Raw genomic sequence first — 22,048 nt, 5'->3', positions numbered from 1 at the left:
CTACATGGAGAGCTTCTGTGAAGTGAGAGGCTCCTTGACTAAAGAGAAACGGTAGGGAATGGAGACTCTTAGCAGCTCCTGTGCTCTGGGCAGCCACTCTCCAGACTAGGAATGAGAGAAATGGCTGGAGAAAGAAAATCATACTTACCACAGCGCCAACTCCGTAGCTAGCGGCAGGGGCAAGGGCGTGATAAGGGTCTGCTGTGTATACCCTGCCATAACTGAGAAAAGGGGGAAAAGAAAAAGTGTCACCCCACAAAAGGGATTTAGACGTTGTTTTACCATAGGAAGTGTGGTGTGGGTGTCTGTTACGCCCCACCCACCAGCTTGAGGCAGCTCTACTCCAGATAGGGGGTGGTAGAAAGGCCTGCAAGGAGAAGCAACCCAAAAGCCATATTCTCAGCTAGCAGGAGTGTGAGGGGGCAGCTGGCATCACATTTGGTGCCCCCCTTACCTCTAGTGGTGCAATTTTGGAGGAAGGCAACTACTGGTATTAGGGCAGCTGCTGTGATTATAGCAGCTACATGGATAGGAGAGAGGACTTGTTCAGAAAATGAACATAGGAGTGCAAGCTTTAGAGCTAGATAAATGAGGGAGATTTTTCAGTTGTCTGGAAATTCCAAAGCCATTTAAAAATTAGTTTAAGTCAAATGATTGATTTTAAGTGTTTTTCTTTCAGTTTTTGTGTTTTCAAAACTGAAGGAAATTTTAAAATAAAAAATGGTTTTGACCCCCAAAACTGAAACATTTCAGTCTGAAACTGTCAAAAAAATATTTTTTCCAGATTTTAGGGAGCAATGGGGGCAGGTGAGTTGGACAAAACAAACTTGTAAAACCATGACAAATTCCTGAAATGTTTTGGTCTGTATGACTGAATCTGCATTTTTTGACCCCCCCCCCTCCCAAAAAAAGTTTTGGATGCAAGTTTTCCACTAGATCTAGTGAGACTGAAGAATCCCCCTTCACTGCACTTGAATTAAAAGCATTTTTCATTGTATAGGGAAATAAAAGACCTTACAACAATTACTCTGATAATCATCCAAATACTTCCTAGCACATATACATAAGTTCTTACTAAAGGATCTCAAACCACTTTTCATGGTAATGTTTACTATTTTACACATGTGGAAACTGAGGCACAAATTGATTCAGTCAGGGAAGTCAACAGCCTCCGCGGGTCCCTGGGCAAGGTGGGGAGGCAGTTCCACACTCCAGGTAGGACGGGGCCTCAGACAGAAGGGGCAGGGCAGGGGACAGCCAGTCCTCCATGCTGCCCAGAGAGTGCCTCACCCCAGCCCTCAGAGCCATACAGAGAATGCAGCCCGGTAATCAGGAGCCCCGGGGCCCTTTGACTCATTAGGCCCTGGGGGAAACCACTCCCTTCCCCCCTCCATCCACCATCAGCAGACCTGGATTGAGTGACTTACCCATAGTCACAGAACAAAAAAACTAGGATATAAGCCATGTCTCATGACTCGCAGTGCCTGTTCCTAACCACAGAACCATGTTGCTTGCTTTGGCAGAGGGGGAGGGGGTAAAGTAGAATGCAGGCTTAGCACTCGGTCCCATATATCTGACAGATTCAGAGCCCAAGCCTGGAACAGCCCAAGTGGACATTTTCCTCTAAAGTTTCTTGTTGAGGTGGAGGTGGGGGGAGCCAAGATGAGCTAGAGTAATGAGGTAGAGGAATATTTAAATGGAGTAGCAGTACTCCATGAATCCCTGAGCACATCAAGCTTGCCCCATTCCTCCTTACATACCCATCGCTGTAAGCTGCTGCAGCGGCGGCAGCGGCTGTGGCTGCTGTTGCAGTAGCAGGCTGTGCATATCTGTAGGCTGCATATCCACCCTGCAGGAGAAAAAGAGAACTGACTTTACAGATACCTGTCCACTCCCAGAAATCAAAACTCACACACACACCACAAGGAGAGGACATGTTTCAAACTGCATCAGCTCCCATGTCACATCCATCACAACAGTCACCCTCAAACCCCTGTATATTCTATCTCTCCCTCAGAAGGGTTGGAAAGAGCCTTGAATCAACAGTAGGCAATTTAAGGAAAGCCATGGACCGAAGGAAATCTTATAGGGTCATTCAAGTAGGAAATTATAGGTGGTGTTGAGGAAAACGAGGACAGAAAGGCTAAATGTGGGTGTTCTCTTTTCCAGCAATATGCACATTAGAAAGAAAGTCACTCAAGGAAATGCCTGCTTTTGTTTCCTTGATGTGAGAAGAATAAGACAGTCAGCTGGTCCAGACACACAAAAGAATCAGACCAGGTCCACATTACAGGGGAAGGTTAGCTTAAGGTATGCAATTCCAGCTATGTAAAAAATGTAGGTGGAACTGACGTACCTTAAGCTGAACTTTGGCACCGCCTTCACAGCGGGAGGTTGATGGAGAAATGCTCCAGTTGACTTCCCTTACTCCTCGTGAGGAACAGGACTACCGGCACCAAGAGGGGAAACCTCAGAATTTAATATAGCGGGTCTTTACTAGACCCACTAAATCAAATGCCAGAAGATAGGCTGCCGCAGCATCAATATTCCCACAAGTGGAGACGTGACCTCAGTTAGTAAAACTCCCAGAAATTGAACCAGGTTCAATTAAGTGGTATTCTCAGTAGAAGTGGAAAGGGTTAAATGTCTACAGAGACTGAAATAGCCTTTTGCCACTTTGGGTTGGCCCCTTAAAGTAAGGCTGAGGCATATTGGGTGATGTGGGGGCATTACATCTGGGAAGCTTGCATTATTGCTCTTTTCCATTCTATAAATGCTCTGAGAATAGAGAAGCCTTTGAAAAGATGTTGAGATGATACAGATCACAGAAGGTTGCTCAGAAAGTTAGTTACAGCTCCCTGGGAATTGGCAAGATTCACTCTAAATTCTGAGCCAAAGGAAGATTTGAAGGTCTCCCAGTGGAATTCCTGAAAAGTGAAAATCTTGAAGTGGGTTTTATCCATGGAAATTTGCGATATGATTGAATCTCTCTGGTCTGACACCCTCAGGACCTGACCAGTTCTGAACCAGAGAATTTTCCAGACCACAGGATGTCCATACTGTCTAGCAGCATTACTAACACTTCCACTGCTTACTGGGCTGTTAAAGGACATTTAGGGGTAAATTAGCACTAAATAACAGCACAGAACACTGAGAGCCTGGACTGGTGGCTATAAACAGACTTTATGGGACCACGAGAAAACTTGGCTATACCCACAAAAAGTGGACCAACTAAAATCATTCCGGATGACAAACGTTTGCAGACCAGAGAATTCTGGACTAGAGGAGTTCAACTTGTACTATATATTTTTGTTAGTCTCTAAGGACTAACAGGACTACTCATTGTTCGAAAAGTGAAAGACCATTCTTTCCTTTTTCCCCCTTCTCTGGGCTGAGAGAAACCCGAGCAGTCTGACAAGTGGCTTTTTATATCTTTCATGGGGCAATTAAAGATAACCTATGGACTGAAGGAAATGTTCCCACTGAGAAGGGAGACAAAGGCCCATCTCAAGAGGCTTCTTGTGTCAAAATCTAGGATAACAAGCTTGATGAAATGGGAATTTGATCTGCTTTTACTGTATAACTTTGAACATGGCTTTTTGTTAATCATATGGGTACTGTATGGCAAGTTACTCCAGTTTGTGCTGTGATTCTGAATCACAGGGAACATCACTAAAGCCAGAAAACCCAGAGACTGTATTCAACATTTACACAGTTGTGTAGGACCAGGAGCTGGCCTTACATCCTTCATCCCTCTGGATTGACTTGATGACAATTTTGTCATAATTAGCAGATAAACTGTTTGGCAAAAGCAAAAACTCAAGCTCATACTCAATCTGAGAGAAAATGCATCATCCTTTTCTTTGTGAAGTCTGACTCAAAGTTTTCCTCTTTAAAATTAAAGGCTACTGCATATTTTTTTATTTTCACTGCCTTAGTGGAGCTCCTTGGAATGTAGAGTGGGGTGCTGAATGGAAGGTTGCTGATACTTTCTTACTGGAGCAGATGAACATATAACGTGGATGGCTAAATGAGGATCTTCCTGTTAATGGGATACAGCATGCTGCAAATCTTCTCCCATTAAACATCACATCATCTTTTTAAAATAGTCTGATGACACGGCTTTTACCCTCCCACTCTTAGCTGGCTGTTTTTAGTCCCTCCACTTCAATTTGGTAGGTTTTTACACTTTACTGCTGATCCCCAAACACGAAAGAGCCTCTAGGGTGTATGAAGCTCAGTGAGACCTAGTTCATCCATATTAATCTTCTCCTGCAAATGCAAGCAAAACTTGAAATTGAAACCACTACGGTACTCTCCTTGTTTAAGAGACTCCTGAATTCTTAGTAGGTCTGATGTTCAGAGAGATGCAAAATTGGCCCAGTTCCACACCTATTTAGTATCACATGCAGGGCAGCGTGCATCAGAATATGCCCAGATTCCCACGCTTCCAAACATTTACTATTCACATTGGAGACCAAGAGCCGTGTTTAATGTGACTGGAGATTATTGTGAACATAACAGCAAGATGCAGTTTGAAACCAAAAAAAGGTTTTCATTTATTCTCTTTTAACTTACATGTCATATAATGGGAAAAGGGACACAGGGACTGGAATCAGGTGTAGGAAAGGTAATGGCGTAACATCTATTAATCAAATTAAAAACTAAGCATGCTGACATCTGGAGCTAGAACAACCAGCAAAATCACCACGTTCAGACTCATATTGGCTAGTTCTATCTATCCCAGCATTCTCTTGGGACAGCGGTTCGTCCTAGGCTCTACCACAAGCTCGGTGAAGTACACAGCCTCAATTACTAGAGCGTGCAGCCACAACGACCTGCTATTACGGAAACAGTCAGTCACCACTGAAGTTAACATTCCAAACCTTAATAATCCCCGCATCCCGCCCCAAAATAAAAGTATCTCCCGCCCTATCCCTATCCCACACCACAATGTTAATAATTATAACAAGCAATAACCCATCTGTTATATCAGAGAAGGGAACAGAGACTCCACTGAGAGATTTAGAGCGAGATGTTAACATTTCTTCAGCTGACTGCACAACAAACAAAAAACAGGAGAAATAATTCATTGGAGAAATGAAGTTAAGAAACAGCTGACGTGTATTGGTTTTAACCATGCACTGATGGAAAACTGAAGCTACATTTAATTTAAAAAAAAATTTAAAGGATGTATTTATATACACACACATAATCAAACTCATTTGATCTGGAATGGTTTACAAATTCTATTTGTGTGTACAATAAAAACAAAACAAAACAAAGGACCTAATATGGCTATGGTACATTCCTGATCTACGAGAAAGGAGCATGGATCACTTATTGGGATTCAGGTATCTGGATTTATCTATAGTATTACCTAACCAGATTCGAATACACCAAAATGGAGGGAAAATAAAAGGTCCCATTTCTCACTCTTTTTCATTCCTTGAATCATTTTTGGTGAATTTTAGGGCTGAAAAGCAAGGGGAAGCTTTGTGTATGGGTTTTCTTCCTCAGCAGCAGCCCCTGCTTTTCAAGTCCTAGGACTCGCACTTCACTTCATCTATGCAATTCAGATCCCTCACAGCTTGTCCAATGCACCTACAATATCTCCATCCTACTCACACACAACTTTGCCTGACGTAAAAAGCAAATCCATTAATTCACTCACAGAGTGAATCCCCAATGGTTTCTTATGCCCCTCTCATTAAGCTTATTTAAATTGTGACATTACAGGATATTTTCACTGAATTTGAGTGTTCATGTCACCCAATGAAAAAGATAGCTCTTGAAGTTCCATACTTCTCCAGTGCTGCAGAGGGATCCAAATGGGGCCTACCAGTCCCTAAATACCAAAGGCAATAGTGCAATTTCCTACTACCTATTTAGGCTTTTATTTTTTTTAAACCTCCAAACTGTAAAAATAAATGAATGGGTCTGGACTTCTTGCGAGAATGTGATGTGCAATACCTTCCTACCTGCAAGGCAGCAACAAATCTCTCCCACAAGAACAGAGGAGGGGCAAGGAGAAGGGCTGTATGTATTTAGTCCACAATCAATTGCAAACAGAAGGCCCTTTTACAGTAGGTATGAGTCTCTAGAGTGCACAGTATTTTGACTGGGTTGAGGGAGTTCTGTGAAAATAGATGAGGACAGTCTAAGCACTGCTTCTGTAAAGTGTAAAATAGCTTTGTTTGAGTTCTTTTACTCTCCAAATGTCTCAAGGGCTAAGAGAAGTTGTCTTTAATGAACCTCTCCTCTTATGTTGCTATATGGTGGACCCTACACACTGATTCCATCATTCTCATTTGTCAATTTGATTGGACTTTCTTAGGTGTGTAGCAGAAGTTCCCTGAACTCAAACTGCTTTTCTGACGGCCAGAGAACTAAGATAAGCAAATACCAGTGACGGCCCAGCAGAAGAAGCATAAATCAAAACATCCCCTTTGGATTCCTTTGCAAAATTAAAATGTGGATTTTTTTCAACATTCATTTGTTGCAAGTAGCTGAGAATTATTTGATAACTGATGTAAGTATGAAGCTGCTTTTTGAACTGAAGCCACATTTCAGCTGCCCACTGAAAATTCTAAAGGCAGATATTTTCAGTTGCTTACACTGCTCTTCATCACAAAAAAATCCTCCAAAAACAAAAACAAAACCCACCCCATGCTCTCTCTTCCAGACATAAGAGCCATATGAGGTAATCATAAACTAAACAGTCCTCAAGGAAATCCAATTATACCTTCCAACAAGCTTCCCCTCTCCTCTTTCAGTGCCATATTATTCAGGCATATTAGCAGTTGCCCTTTCTCTGGAGTGGTAGAGGACACAAGGGAAAGAGCAGAGAAGAGTGCTGCTGAGGTTCAGTACTATGGAGCACCTGCCTACCTCTAGGTGTCAGAGGTATTTCTAGAAATATCTAATGAGTGTGTCTTGTATTCTCACCGATCTATCAATTTTAGGGTTACAAGTCCAATTTTAGGAACAGCTTATTTTCTAGGCCTATTGCATGTCTTTTCTTCATGTCCCACAACCCCTATCATGGAAGGTTAAAACGCAGAAGGGGCTGGAATTGATTTCTAGGATTTCCATATGTGAAAACTGGCAGGTAAGCACTGTGGATCGGCAGGTGTGAATTGAAAGAGGTGACAGGATAACAGTGTTCACTGCACCAGGTGCACCTACATAGTAATGGGACAAGCATGACCTTATTAAGGACCTTCCACTTCATTTTTGGAAGGAAAAGCCACTTGGTGTGAAAGCTGAACATGTGCAGCCCTGAGGAAGCAGGAGCTTTGATCGCACGCTCACAAGACTGCACTGTCCTAAAAAAAGCCTCTGTTCCCATCTCTAATGTGGCGCTGGAATGGTTAGTATAATTCAGGTTTTTTTCCACTGCAATCCACAATCTGATTGGTTGGCAGGTCACACTGGCACTCCTACCTGAGGTATTTTAGCGCTAATGATTGGTTCCTGTAAGACTATTCTATAACAGAACACAGGAAGAGCAGTTCAAAAAACACAGCTGTGGGAAGAAACAATCAAACAAACAGCCCGCATAGGGGCTCACCAGCCTTTTCTTTCCAGTGGATGCAAGCACGCTTTTCATAGATGGGAGTGGTCTTTATGAGTGGTTTGTTATCCCAGACTGACCCCATTAAGGAGAAGCACTCCCTTTCCTAAAGGTCAAAATGGAGCGGTTATCCCCCCAACCCCCTCCAGAGCCTGGGGCAGATCACTTTATAAATTCAGTTATTTTGCCAGAGAAGAATGTGTCCAACAAGAGATGGAACAGCCCTTTTAATAAAAGAAAGTGGCTAGCAGGATGGTTGCCCCAGAAAAGAAGAAGAGGGGGGAGGAGGAAGAGGAAGATCAAACAAAACATGATACCTGTGTGAGAAGAAAGAGCATCCAAAGCTCAAGACAACCCTCTTCTCCTTCTACTCAGCCCATCCTGCCAGCTGGAGGTCCATCTCCCCCTGTTTTTCCTTAGCCCGTCCATACCAATTCAGTAGGTGTGAAGGTTCTTCACCTTAATTTCCACTGTCCCCACAACTAGGAAACCCTCTTCCCAAATCAACCACCAATGGCTGAAGAACCCTTTTCCTTCATCCTATAGCTTAGGACAGCCCCCGTACAGCAACTAAATGAATACAATCCAATGGGCTATGAGGCACTAGTACACAGTCAATTAGTGCCAATCCAGAGTGGAAAGTGGGGTAATTTAGAAGTTAGGGCTGAGACACAGCTCTGAACTCTACTAGAGAACTCTAGCAATAAAATGTAAAAAGGTAAACCTGGCCAACCTATCTTCAGAGACACCTTATATTGCAGTCCTGTTTTCCCCATTAGTGGGACCTGAATTGTTACAGTGAGATGACAAATAGATTTATCTGAGAGTTCTAATCCCTTTTTTTCAAGTAGGCATATTAAATGCTTAAATTGGAGTGCAACATGAGGTGGGTGTGCAGATTCTCTGTACTACTAAAGCTGCTATCATGTATTAGGATAAATGAGCAAGGTGCAAGATAAAGATCTGAAGGAACTTCCTGAAAAGAATCAGAGGATAGCCCTAGCCAACATCTCCCTCTCAACAAGGCTTTAACGTGTTAGACTGTGCAAGAGAAGCCACCAAGTGCAGATTAACTGCCTGTTTACCTGCTTAGTCACTGCACTTTCAGTACCAAACTTACTGATTTATATAGACTACTTTAGGAGTGACAGAAAAAAATAGAACCCTTTCCTATATCATGAAGTAGTATTATAATGGAACACTTGAGTGGGCAGGTCACTTTCTAGGTGAGCATATGCGCAAGAGCACATGTGAAAATCAGGAAATGCATGTGCACATGCATCTACACGTGAAACCATGTGTGTGAGAGTTTACCTCCAGGCAACTTCAGTGAGTGTGTATATAGGTTGGGAAAAGTGTTTTACAAGGTCTGAAGCTCCACAGAGACCAGAGAAGCCTAAAGGCAACCCTATCCACTACCTAGCAACAGACACCTAGATGAGTATCTTTGGATGATAGGGGCACCATCTTCTAAGCAGTATGGATACCAAGCTCAGCTATTCTGGTCACTGTACCCACACACGAAACAAAGTTCTTGTAACTCCAAAGATACATCTTCTCTTATTAAGAGAGATCTTTGCTGGAGCCCCAGAATCTGAGCAGGATGAGGGTGGGGAAAGTGAATTTAAAGTTCTCTGGTCTGGAGAGCTCACTCCTCCACTGTAATTGTTATAATGGAACTTTCCATCCAAAGGAAAACTGTCCTCCTCACTTACCAGTCAGAACCTCTGCCACCTTGTGTTCTGGAAATGGGAACTCCACCCACAATCAGTTCAAACATCAGTGTTCTAGGAATCCTGGATACAGACTTGTTAGTGAAGTCACATGATAGGGCACAGCCTTTTGCAGTACTTGATAAATTTACCAGGAAGCAGGAGGCTGCTGACTCCTCCATCTACCCATCCTCATACACGTGCACTACAACTTCTCCAGGGAGAAGAAAGAGAAAACCCTTATTCTATTTAGGTACCATCTCAACTAGCAAAATGAGATGTCAACTTTCACTCCAGTATCTTAGACTCCATTTTTAATCAGCCCCGGGTCTCATCCAGAGGAGTGACATCCACATTCTAATGGTATATGAGCTTTTGTAAACACAGAGCTCAATTAGCTTAGTCCATGCTGCACAAATCAAGTCTGAAAGAGCCCCAGGAGGGGAGAAGAAGGGGGAAGGGAGAGGGAAAGGAAGGGGAAAGGTCTGAGGCTAAACCAGTCCTGTTATATTTCTATCCAAATTATGCAAATGAGAGAAGTATTGAGAGAAATTTCAATTTGCAAATCATCTCTCAGATTGATTAGTAGCAGTGTGCATGTGGGGGAGAGGACACCCAGTAAACTGACCCTGGCAATGATCAGAAAACCCATAGGCTTAGGTCTTGCACCCAGGGGCAAGCGCAGTGACAGAGAAGCATGCTTGCATTCTTAAATATATAATATATATATCCACAAGGAAGAAGAAAATCAAACTAAATGATATTTTAAAAAAATCAAACCAACCAAATAAACAAACAAACAACAACAACAAAAAGGCTGGCTTGTCGGGGGTTGGGGATGAGAAGGCTCCGGTGTGTGTACTTACATAGAGGTCAGCACCGTAAAATCCATCCTGGTAAACCACACTGCAGAAAATCCACACAAAAACAAAAAAACAAAAACAAAACAAAAACAAAAAGAACAGAAAACACATTCCGGTTATTGAGGACGGCAGCATGCACATGCGTTTTACACAGGCAGGTGATGTATGAATCCACAACCTGAGCTTTCGGGCAAGAGCAAATCAGCAAGAGAATGTGTGCGCACGTACCCATGCGGCCCCATTTCATCCTTCATGGCATGCAGAGGGGAGGGGATGGGACAGTATGCATAGGGTTGGGAGGGAAAGGGTGGGGAAGAACAGCCTTCATATTTTGTATAATAAAAATAGACTCAGAAAGACCTGATGCCCTGAAGAAGAGAAACACAGGTTTAGGAGCCTCTACTCTGGTTATGATCCTGGAATTTTTTTAGTTACTTCCTAAACACATGGAAAGATTGGCTTCATGAAGTAGGTTTCACGGGGACTAAAGAAGCCCTTTAGAAGCAATCCCATAAGGGATAGAATCCACCTAAGTCAGAAGCACATTGGAGAAAGTTGTGTTTAATTCTGCATGTTGAGTTTCACAGGGCTGCATGACTTTGTTTCTAATATCCATACATCACCTGTTTTTACCCTGTACATTAGACATGCGATAAGATTTGGCTAATCACACAAGCATGCAAAGTATTATTATTCAGCATCTTAAAGAACCGATGCAACACCTCAGAAAAACAAGTCAATCAATTCTGATCAAAGTAAACACAGAAATGTAATTAAAAAGAAAAAAACCAAAAATACCCACAATGCATTGCTTTCACAAGCAGAGATAATGAGCTAAAAAGGTTAAGTGATTGATCCAAGGTCCAAGAATTGAAAGGTGCAGTGGGATCATCCCTGATAGTAACGACATATTCCACAGCAGAGAGGAGCAACTGGAAGGGCTTGGATGGGCCGGTGCTCTCTTTGGCTTCATTGGCCACTATTAGTTTCTCTCAGAACTTCAAGTCGTAAATATATCAAACCAGGGTCTGGGGTTCCCAAAGAGCCACTCCTACCAGGATACTAGGCAATGTAAGGCTGCAATGGAGCTTGCTTTGGGGATGGGGAATTGGGGAAGGACAAGGAAGGACAAGAAGGAATACTTCAGCTAAGCCCCCTCTCCCCCGTTATAAATATACACTTTCATATTGCACAACTTTCTCCTGATTTGTTCTCTGGACAGCCCAGTGACAAGCACACTATACTTTTAAAAGCATATCTTCACCATCTTTGAGAACTACAGGGACACGTGTATGACTTACCAATAGAATTACCACAAACTAGAAAGAGATAGGGAACATTAGCTGTAATTTTATTCATGTTATCATCTGGAGTGTAAAATGCTGCCAAGATGTTGACCCTCTCCCCACCAATTAAAATATCCCTCTATTGTAAAATACACATAGAGAGGTCAGTATATCTTGCAAACAGATTGGATCCTGCTATTAAAAATAGTGGAGTGGTGTTAGTCATCAGTAAAGTCTTTTGGGTAAAGTTGTGACTAACCCAAGATAGATGCAGCCCCAATGGACAGAGTTGCATTGGTCTCTAAGAGGACGAGATGTGGAGATGAAGAGAAAAGATGATGATACACCACTGGCTTCTTAAAAAACAAACGAAAAAGTACAAGAAACCATATTGTGGGATGATTTGTCACTAGAGAAAGTTCTCCTCTGTAACCCCTAATAAATTGAGATTGGCTTATATCTGGAAGTTTGAGGGTTTAAATCCTTTCCAAAACTTCTGGTATTTTTTTCCCCTCACCTCTTAGCATTGTCTATAAGAACTTTGGTAATTGAGGCCAAAAACTTAGCAAGATTCAAAAAGGCACAGGATATTTATATGGCTAATAAGACTATCCAGATTTATTAATTCATTAATGCAAACAATTTTTGAAGTGATAATCATATATTTTAAGACCAAACAGACAGCTATGATTATAGGTTCTGGCCACCTGCATTACACAGACCACAGAATTTCACCAAATGGGTTCTGCATTAAGCCTACAACTTCTGTTTGAGTCATAGCATATCTTTTAGAAAGCCTTCCACTCGGATCTGCATCACCCTTTTTATCCCCATGCACAGGTGCAGGCCAACACACACTGCCTGGAAAAACTTCCAGATTCAGCTGCATGGAAAGTTTTTTATTTCTAGTTTGGATTGGTCTAGTTTCAGCTTCCAGGAATAGGATCCTCTTATGCCTTTTTGTCTGCTGGATTAAAGAGTCTTGTACTATCATAAATTCTCTCTCCACATAAATACTAATGGGCTGTGATCAAATCACTTCTTAACCTTCATTTTGTTAACCCAAATTGATTGAACTTTTTTCAGGTTTAAGTGTGTTAGCAAGACATGTTTTTCAGATCTTGAACCAATTTTTGTGGCAGCTCTTTACTGGACCCTCTCTAATTTCAAATGCATGGCCACTATATAGGGACACGGTACACCAATAAGTTACACTTACTGCCACATCACCTCCCTACTACTTCTCAATATGAAGCTGCTTGTACATTCAAAGATTCAATTTTCTCTCTTAGTCCCAACATTGTACAGTGATTTCATGTTCAGTTGGGTTATCCACTATGACTCCTAAATATTTTCTGGATCACTGCCTTCCAAAATATAGGATGGGAGTCGACCATCTTGGTAACTTCTGTTTTAAGTCCCTACGTGTATGACCTTGCATTTAACTGTATTAAAATTAGGGTTGTAAATGGTTAATGGGTGAGACTTACTGGTTCCAGTTAATTGGTGGGGGCTGGAGCAGCTCCTTGACCGCCCTGGGGAGGGGCTGCTCTAGCCCCAAGGGGCCCAAATGCTGTCGGCTGCTCCAGCCAGCTGGCAAAAGCAGTCCCTACATTTAGTGAGCCCAGCCAGGGAGGTATGCCAAAGGTTACCTGCTGGCTCCCCTGGAGCTGCCTGCAGAACCCACAGCAAAGTCTCCCTGGGAGCCGGGCTAGCAGTCTTTATATATAAGCTTTATACTGCAGAGCCTGCCGCACATGTAACTGTGTAACCACTAGGATTTTTAGCAGTTATTTTTAAACGACTTTTTACATCCCTACTTAAAATGCATGTTCATACATATTTTATTAAACCTCATGCTTCGGGTCTTGAACCAAATCTCTTATTACTAGGGATTAAGAGGTTTCTTGCCCCTTTCTCTGAAGCATCTGGCTCTGAGGGTATGTCTACACTAGAAAGTTAGTTCGAACTAACGGACGTTAGTTCGAACTAACTTTCATAGGCACTACACTAGCATTCCATTAGTTCGAATTTAATTCGAACTAACGGAGCGCTTAGTTCGAACTAGGTAATCCTCATTCCACGAGGATTAAGCCTAGTTCGAATTTACTAGTTCGAATTAAGGGGTGTGTAGCCCCTTAATTCGAACTAGTGGGAGGCTAGCCCTCCCCAGGTTTCCCTGGTGGCCACTCTGGCCAACACCAGGGAAACTCGTCTGCCCCCCTCCCGGCCCTGGACCTCTTAAAGGGGCACCGTGCCAGGTGCAAGCCTGCCAGCACCCAGCTAGCAGACCCTGCCCCTGGCACGGCTCGAGCCACCCACCCGATGCCCCCCAGCCCTCCCCCTCTTCCCGAGACCAGGCTGGCGGCTCCCGGGAGCTTGCCCGGGACCGCAAGAGGCGGGCACCCGCCTGGGCTAGTGCGGACATCGTGGACCTCGTCCACGACCTCCGCACTAGGCACAGGAAGGTGGCCGGCTAGGGCAGGAGAGCTGACAGCCTGGCCACCCAGGAGCAGGTGTGCATGAAAATCAAGGGGGTCCAGTGAGACCCCCGACCCTGAGCACTGAGCTTACAATGGCCGTCCTGGGTCAGACCAAAGGTCCATCTAGCCCAGTAGCCTGTCTGCCGACAGCAGCCAACCCTAGGGACCCTGGAGGGGATGGACCAAAGACAGTGACCAAGCCATTTGTCTCGTGCCATCCCTCTCCAGCCTTCCACAAACCTTGGGCAGGGACACCACTCCTACCCCCTGGCTAATACCACTCCATGGACCCAACCTCCATGACTTGATCTCACTTCCCTTTAAACTCTGTTCTAGTTGTAGCCTTCACAGCCTCCTGCAGCAAGGAGTTCCACAGGTTGACTCTTTGCTTTGTGAAGAACAACTTTCTGTTATTAGTTTGAAGCCTGCTCCCATTCCTTTCCTTTGATGTCCTCTAGTCCTTCTTTATGGGAACTAATGAAGAACTTTTCTGTATGCACCATCTCAACCCAACTCCTGCTTTTAGAGACCTCTATCCTGTCCCCCCTCCATCTCCTCTTTTCTAAGCTGAGAAGTCCCAGTCTCTTTAGCCTCTCTTCATATGGGACCTGTTCCCAAACCCCTGATCATTGTAGTTGCCCTCCCCCCTCCCAGCCTCTCTCTTCCCCTCTCCCACCTCCTTTTCCCAGTCTCCCCCAGTTCTGTTCAATAAAGACAGAGTCTATTTTTGAACACAATTGTCCTTTATTTTGTACATCAGGAAGGGGGGCTAGGGAAGGGTAAGTGGAAGGAGGTGAGGGAGGAATGGGGTACGAGCCCCCTATGGGGAGGACTGGGCTGGCTCTCCGGGCTTGTGGGGGTGGAAGCTCTCCTGCAGCCCCCCAATTGGCCCCTCTCGCAGGATGGCAGCCTGCGGCAAGTGCAGCCGGTCTGATGGCCGAGTGCTGTGATGTGCCCAGTGTGGGTAGTCCTGGCACTCCAAGCCAGGACTGCTTTGCAAGCGGGGCACCCCTGAGAACTGTCTGTCCGGGGTGGGGGTCGGGAGCCTATAAGCGCAGCCCTTGGCTAGCCTGAGACAGCAGCTCCACGCTCTAAGTCCTCCTCTGATGCCCTGCCGGCATTGCTTCCGGCCATCCTTAAGCCTGGTTCAGGGTCCACTCTGTGTGGACATGCTAGTTCGAATTAGCAAAACGCTAATTCAAACTAGTTTTTTAGTCTAGATCCGTTAGTTCGAATTAGCTTAGTTCGAATTAACTAATTCGAACTAAGTTAGTTCGAATTAACGTTGTAGTATAGACGTACCCTGACAGAGGATACTAGACAGAACATTGAGTGTGATCCAGTCTGGCAATTCCTATTTTTGTCAGATGTTTATATTGATAATCTTTTTGAATTCTGCTAAGCTCTAAGTCTCAACGATATCTTGTGGCAATTATTTCCACAAAATAATTGTGTATTGTAAAAAAGTATTTTCTATGGCCAGTTCTGAATTTTCTACCTTTTGAATTTTATTGAATGTCATCTTCCTAAGTATCCATTTTATTTTACTAACTCAAGGCTTGGTTCTCATTTTCATGGTCTCATCTTTCCACTAAAAGGATAGGGGAAGTAACTGATGCAGGATATGATTCCAGAAAGGTATGTATGACATGGAACATACAAGGTTAAAAGTGGCCTGATGTCACCTCAGTTGTAAAGCTGTTTCTCTCCTACTCTTTTTTTATAACTAACTGCTCCGTGCATTTTAAACTTTACAATGAGGAAGACAGGCATGCCTTGCAGAGGAAATGTTGGAAACCCTGTCTATGACAATAACAAATGTATTAATTAAACCCTCGTGTCTGTATCTAGAGCAATACTGGGTCATTTATGAGTGGAGCTTGTTTACTACTGTCTTCCAACTGTTTGCTGGACAGTTCACTGAACATGAAGACATGTGAAATCAATCCGTGACATCAGATGAACTGAATGAATCACAAGGAAATACAGTCACCAGATATTATTTAGAAGGGATGGTAATGGTCCATGGCCCGTATTCCAAATGTAAATAACTCCTTTATACAAAGATGGGAGTGGATTTAACCAATCAGTCATAAGTATAGAAAGGTTGTAAGGAGTGTTTCCCAGCGTACCATGATGATAGACTCTTGTTAGGAATGCTCTAGCCGTTACTATCAGGGATAAAGAATAAAATTATTTCCTACAACAGGATAAAAGTCCTTCTAGATAGTAGCACTTAGCTCAGTTTTGCTTGTGTGCTTCACTCTGGAGTATTTCCTGATAAAATAGGACTGGGTCATTATTGCACTAACATAGATGGACAGAGATTGTAGATCAGAGGCCAGGGTTAGAGAATAAAGGATATAAACTTGTAATGGCAGTGGAAGGAGATGGAACTATGTAAGAGGGATGATCTGAAAATTCAGCAAAAAGAATGCCATTGTCAACTCCCATGTGTTCAGGCAACAGTGTCACATCCCAGGGTCATCGGACCAACTAAGCCTAAAATATCTATCTGCATAACATGAGCTACAAAGCAGTTCCAACTATTGCTACAAGTTCTTGCTGTAAGGTAGACAGATGTCTGGCCACGGCAACTTGCTTCACTGAGCTCTATTTTAAAAGCCAGACTGGATTTTACAAAGAAAGGGCACAGTAACCTCCATCTTAATCTATTATACATCTCCCAAGCCGATCAGTACATCTGAGGATAAGGTCCAAAAGTACTGTGATTTTAGGAGATTTATGTTCTATGCTCTCCCCCCTCATAGCTAGCCTAATAAGGACAAACGGGTGTGCATGTCCAACTTTTTTGCTCTCTGGAAGGATTCTCTCACTGAAAGTCCCTCTGTGAAAATGTGAGGATGTTGCCTTGAAAACAGGGAAAACAGTCTGCATGGGGTAAGCAATGTGAATGAGGCATCCTCAGATTCAAATAACCCAAAGAAACCCAGTAATGTACATCTTTCAAATAACAACAGCATAGTTTGTTGCTACAGATCCATTCCACTGCAAGGCTAACAAAAAATCAGATGGTGAAGGATGCTAGATCACGCGTTCATCAAGTATTTCATACCATTCTTAGAAACATACTGCCATTTCATTCTCCCTATACATCCTCTCCACCCCCACCTTAATTTAAATGGACTTGATTGATCTTTGTTTTAAACCTTTTTAAACTGTCTCCAACAAAGAAAGCAAATCCATTGTGGGTAACTGGCTCTCCTATGCCCTACTCCCAGATGGTGAGGCATGAAGGTAACTGATAATACGCCCCACTCCTGGATCACAAAATACAAAGGAGTGAAGAGAACAGAACTTGCCTCACTCCACAGACTTGAGACTCTTTCTTTGTCATGCCAATGATAGATAATTTCACATGGACAAACTGCTAATGCACATGAGAAGGAACCCACTGGTACCTTAGGCAGTTGCCCTTAGTTCCATGAGCATCAGGATACTGACGTGTACAGTATCCTGTAAGTGTAACAAAAGATTTTAAATCTTCCTTTTTCAGTGTCAATGGGGGCAGAGTTCTCTGGTAGTGGTGCAGCCTGATTCTCACCATCCAACAGAACTCTGATTTTTATCCTTGGCCAATCAGCTACCTCTCAATATGGTGTAGAGCACTCTGTTTTGATGTCCAGTGCTTACCCTGGGTAGGCAGGGATGGCTGTGGGGGGTACTGCCCGGACTGCACCGTACACTGTCCGTCCTCGGCCCCGCAGGTGTGCGCCCCGGAAAGCAGCTGCTGTGGTGGCTGCAGTTGGGTAGGGGAAGCCTGGAACTGTCAAGACAGATAAGAAGAAAGATGAGAGGGATCAGAACTTGTGCCCCATTCAAAACTGTCTGCTTTGAACAAAATAATACAATAGGCTCCAGGGCTATGGGATGCTCCGCGTCTGTCCAGCAAAGGGGCATGCTTACAGCCCTGTAGAAAGAGTGTACCTCCTGCTACATCACAGCCCACAGGGAGAGAGGGGCTGCAGAGAGGTCTAGCATGCAAGGAGTTAATGCTGTGTCATGCCTCTTTCATTGCAAACATGGCACAGTTTTTTTCCCCACCCCCATTTTGACACTGCCATACAGTCTGGTTAGAAAGAATCAGAAGCACAGAGAGTTGCTACCACTGTAGCAGGTGACTCTTCCAAATTTGGATGAGGCTCTTTGAAATAATTCAGCATGAGCCCCTTAAACAGTCAATTGTCCTGTCCCTGTCCCCTGCTTTGCCATCCCCTCCTCCCCATGTTCAATTTAAAGCCAGAAAGATGGGATAACCCCTGTGTAAGGCTGCAGAAATTCCCCATAAAATGCCAGTTTACCAAGAGCCCATCATCTTCTGATAAATGGGACCAGTAACCGGTTACTTGTATATTGGGCCCTGTTTTATTACACTTCATGCTGGAGTAAACTGGCCAAGGGTAAATTAGGTCAAAACCTCAGAGGCAGCTGCAAACACAATGCAATAAGAGATACCCAGAAGGAGCCAGTTGTTAAGGCACAAACTCAACCCAAGGTGCTTCCAGGCGCATGCCACTAGGGGGCCTGCAAGTGGACTCGCAGTTTGGCAGCTTGTATAATACGTACTTTGGGGATTTGTCTGTTTGGTTTCTTTGTTTCTGAAGTACAAGCAGTGGCACTCTCCTTACACGCCCCTCCCTCCTGTTCTGCATCTTCCTTATTTCAGAAGCCCCAGTCAAAACCAAGCATAGAAATGCACTGCAAGATGAAAAGGTCATGACCACTGCCCAGGTGGGAGGCACTGGATGGTGGCAAATCCGTCCCCAACAAGACCCATCCTTTCAAGTATATATCATACAGGCTGGAGAGAAGAGGGCTAGCAGATCATTGTTTACTCAAGCACAGTAACAGTACAGGGGCCAACTGGGGCTACTTACTGATTAAAGGAATGTAAGTGTTAATACCCCCCCTTCCTGACAGGGGCACTGCGGCGTCATTGCCCAGCGAGACATCTGCTTGAAAGCTGGACGCTAATTTAGTTTTAAAAAGAATAAAAAACGTAAAAAGGTTATAAAGAAACAGCAGACTGTGAACACAAACAAACACCACTGCAGTTAAGTGGCAGAAATGGAAGTGTCTACTTAAATTCTACCTGCATATAACTCAGGGCCGTACACTGCTCCAACCACAGGGCTCAATTTCCAACCTGAAACAAGCAGAGACGGCAATGAGTCCACCCAGGAGAAACAGTGGGAAGGGCCAGAGAGGAAAATAAGCTTTGCATCTGAAACTCAGCTTTTGGTGCTTCTCCCACTCCTGCTTCCACCAAGGTCCCTGTGATTTTAAGTGGATGCTGACTACCTTTCCTAGATATAGATGATTATATGAGAAATAGGAACAAAATATGAGCTGATCCACTGCATAGAAACCTCTCATGTAAGCTATAAGAAACAGAACGGAGCAGATTGCCAACTTTCTTACACACGTGTTAACTACAAATCCCATAGTTGGCTCACAAGACCCTACATTCTCTCTGTGAATCTTCCTGTCAGTTCTTAGTATGCTATATGATCATTGGGAACGCTATGGATTCTAACTATGTCTAACCCACTGATTCAATCTGTGACCTCAGGCAAGTCAAATTATATCCCTATGTCTCAAAAACATGGGCTATGATATTTACTGGAGACGCCACTGACAATGGCATGGCAATTGATTTGAGATTTCCCAGACACCTGAATCTCTCACACAGTATACTGCACCAAAATATTTCAAACAAGTTTGTTCATTCACATTTTCTCTTCTCCGTTTTATTTATACTTTGCTGCTTTCTCCATGTTATATCCCTCAGATCCAATCTTTCCCAGGGAATCATTTAATAGAATCTGTACAATGGGCAAGAACTGAAAACCATAAAAACAAACACACACGAGAGCAATGGTTAAATAAGCAAATACTGCTTCTGGTGAAAAAACTCCCATTGTAGATTGATATGAACTGAGGCATTTTCAGAGCTGGAAAACCTGTTTGTCTCTGCTTATTCTAATAAAAAAGGGAAGAGAACTAGGATTAGGATGGATCCTTGATCACACCCGATTTTCACAATAAAAGGTCTTTACTTTTCAGAGAATACCTCATCTATTTACTTGGAAACCATGCAGATTTTACTATTAAATATCACATATCTTTCCTCCACAGGAGTCCTATGAAACTTACCACACTTTAACTAAGCATCCCCATCTTTGAAATACTATCTTTTTGGTCTGATTTGATCACAGCTCAAAAATGTCAGTACTTAATATGCTGGGGGATAATGCACAATGATGTAATGCATACCATCTCTGCAGCACGGGGCCTACTGCCTGTGCATTGCCAACTTTGTAAACAAGACACTGAGATGATGGGTGCCAAGACAAGAAGCTGGATAGATATGGATTTTAATTACCAAACCTCGTCTCTTTCACATGGCAGTGAACAACACTAACTAGCACACCTGTAACTGCCCAAATGCCATATACCTTCATTTTAATGGCAGGGGTAAGGAACATTTTTTGGGTTGAGGGTCACTAACCCACAGAAAAAAAATCAGTCAGGAGCCACACACGAGTAAGAAGCAAAAAACAAACCAAAACCAAAACAAAAAAAAACCAACAAAACAAAAACAAAAGAAAAAACCCACCTCACTGAGGAGGCCTCCAACTGAGAAGGAGAAAGACATTCTCCACATTCCCCTCACACACTAGAGTCTATGGGGAGGCCTGGTCTAGATTTTATGTGCTCCAGCTGCCTGGGGAATGGTGGGGGAGCTGCAGCACCAGAGCTAGGGGGAGCCCCAATCCTCAGGGGCCAGATCCAGGCAAGCATGGTGCCACATTTGGCTCCTGGGCCTTAGATTCCCCACCCCTGCTTAACGGGTTGACAAACCAAAGGATGCTCAAGCCAGTCACCGTGATCTAAATGTCATTATGATGTAACCCAACTTCTGGTTCTGAATAATCTTATACATTCTCTGTCCCCATTCCCAGGGTAACACAGCACAATCACTTTGTACTTCCCATAGTGACTTCAGTTGAGTAGCCAGAGATTGCACTGTAGTGTTTGTCACCACCCCTGAAACCTTTCAGTTTATCGTTAGCACAAACATTCTCTTACCATTTGCATATGGTGTGACCATCTTCTTATTGGTCATCACTCGCGCTGTGGCATTATTCACCTAAAAGTAAGAAAGGGGATGGGTAGGAGAGGGGAGGAAGCACAAGATGTTAGGGAAAATGATACCCCTCTCTCCAATACTACATAGTCTATATATCTTTGAGCAAAGAAATCAAACTACTTTTATAAAAATGCAAGACATTTAAATTACTATTAGAGTTGCCATTTAATTGTAAACATTACAGCAAATTGTGACACTTTATGCATTTAAACAAAAGGCCAACGAGAGTAGTTAGGATTCTCAGACATCCTGCCACCATTAGAGCACACTGGATAGCTGCAGCTCACCAATCCAATGGGCAAAAAGCTTCTGATAGCTTGTCCCAGTCCTACTGGAGTGGTAGGGATGGGGGATCTCTGAAGCTGAGGCAGAGGACAAACAAAGCAGGTGGTGAATAAGCTAGCTTCTTTTAGAAGCCCACTATTAAAATGTGGTAATCCCCAAATGTCACAGATAAATAGTCTTCAGGAAGAAAAGTAACATGGATTATAGTTGTCTTGAATTTAATCTTTCCAGGCCAAGGGAGACTCTGGAATCCTGTGAGATGCTGGCCCAGTTTCAATTTGTCCTTGGATTACTGATTTGTGTATCTCTGATTTTAAAATTCTCACAAAAATCTCTCAACGTAAAATGCAGAGGTATAGATGGGTTTCCTGGTTTCATTGTACCCTCCACCCTCATTACAGAGCTCCGTATAGTTCCAAGCTTCCTGAGTGCTACAGTAGCAAGTGGGTGTTACAGCAGAGGTGGTGCTGATAAAGAAAGGATGGATGGGGTATGAAAGCCAAGTTACTGCAGCCCTGTGTCAGAGGCAGCCTCGGAGCTCTTGCAAGGAGGGTGAAGCTTTTTAGTAGGAATCTGTCAAAATCTCAAACCAGAATAGGAATGAAAGGAGCCAGTCTTAAGGAGAAATAACTTTCTCCCACCCCCACTGGCCAAAAAAAAAAAAAAAAA

The 22,048-nt window shown here is 43.5% G+C and overlaps 1 protein-coding gene across 21 annotated transcripts in view; it reads right to left on the bottom strand.

Annotated features, from left to right (window-relative positions):
• RBFOX2 (RNA binding fox-1 homolog 2) overlaps positions 1–22,048 on the bottom strand; it is a 275,113-nt gene that overhangs the window by 7,214 nt on the left and 245,851 nt on the right. For 9 of the 21 annotated variants that reach the window (XM_075937889.2, XM_075937873.2, XM_075937848.2 and 6 more), the window contains 7 exons: positions 21,034–21,094; positions 19,034–19,087; positions 18,819–18,911; positions 17,575–17,707; positions 7,447–7,489; positions 1,761–1,849; positions 149–221 (listed from right to left, as the gene is read on the bottom strand). In XM_075937889.2, coding sequence (XP_075794004.2) covers positions 149–221; positions 1,761–1,849; positions 7,447–7,489; positions 17,575–17,707; positions 18,819–18,911; positions 19,034–19,087; positions 21,034–21,094 — 546 coding nt within the window. Of the gene's footprint in view, positions 1–148; positions 222–1,760; positions 1,850–4,980; positions 5,054–7,446; positions 7,490–10,150; positions 10,195–13,806; positions 16,198–17,574; positions 17,708–18,818; positions 18,912–19,033; positions 19,088–21,033; positions 21,095–22,048 lie in introns of those variants that run through there. The other 12 variants (XM_075937897.2, XM_075937855.2, XM_075937886.2 and 9 more) reach the window with 7 other exon arrangements.

Source organism: Pelodiscus sinensis, chromosome 1 (genome assembly GCF_052426305.1).
Source record: "Pelodiscus sinensis isolate ZL-2025 chromosome 1, ASM5242630v1, whole genome shotgun sequence".
In the NCBI taxonomy this organism is placed as follows: domain Eukaryota; kingdom Metazoa; phylum Chordata; order Testudines; family Trionychidae; genus Pelodiscus; species Pelodiscus sinensis.
Note: the sequence above shows the minus strand (reverse complement) of the source record. Positions and strands in the feature narration are given on the sequence as shown.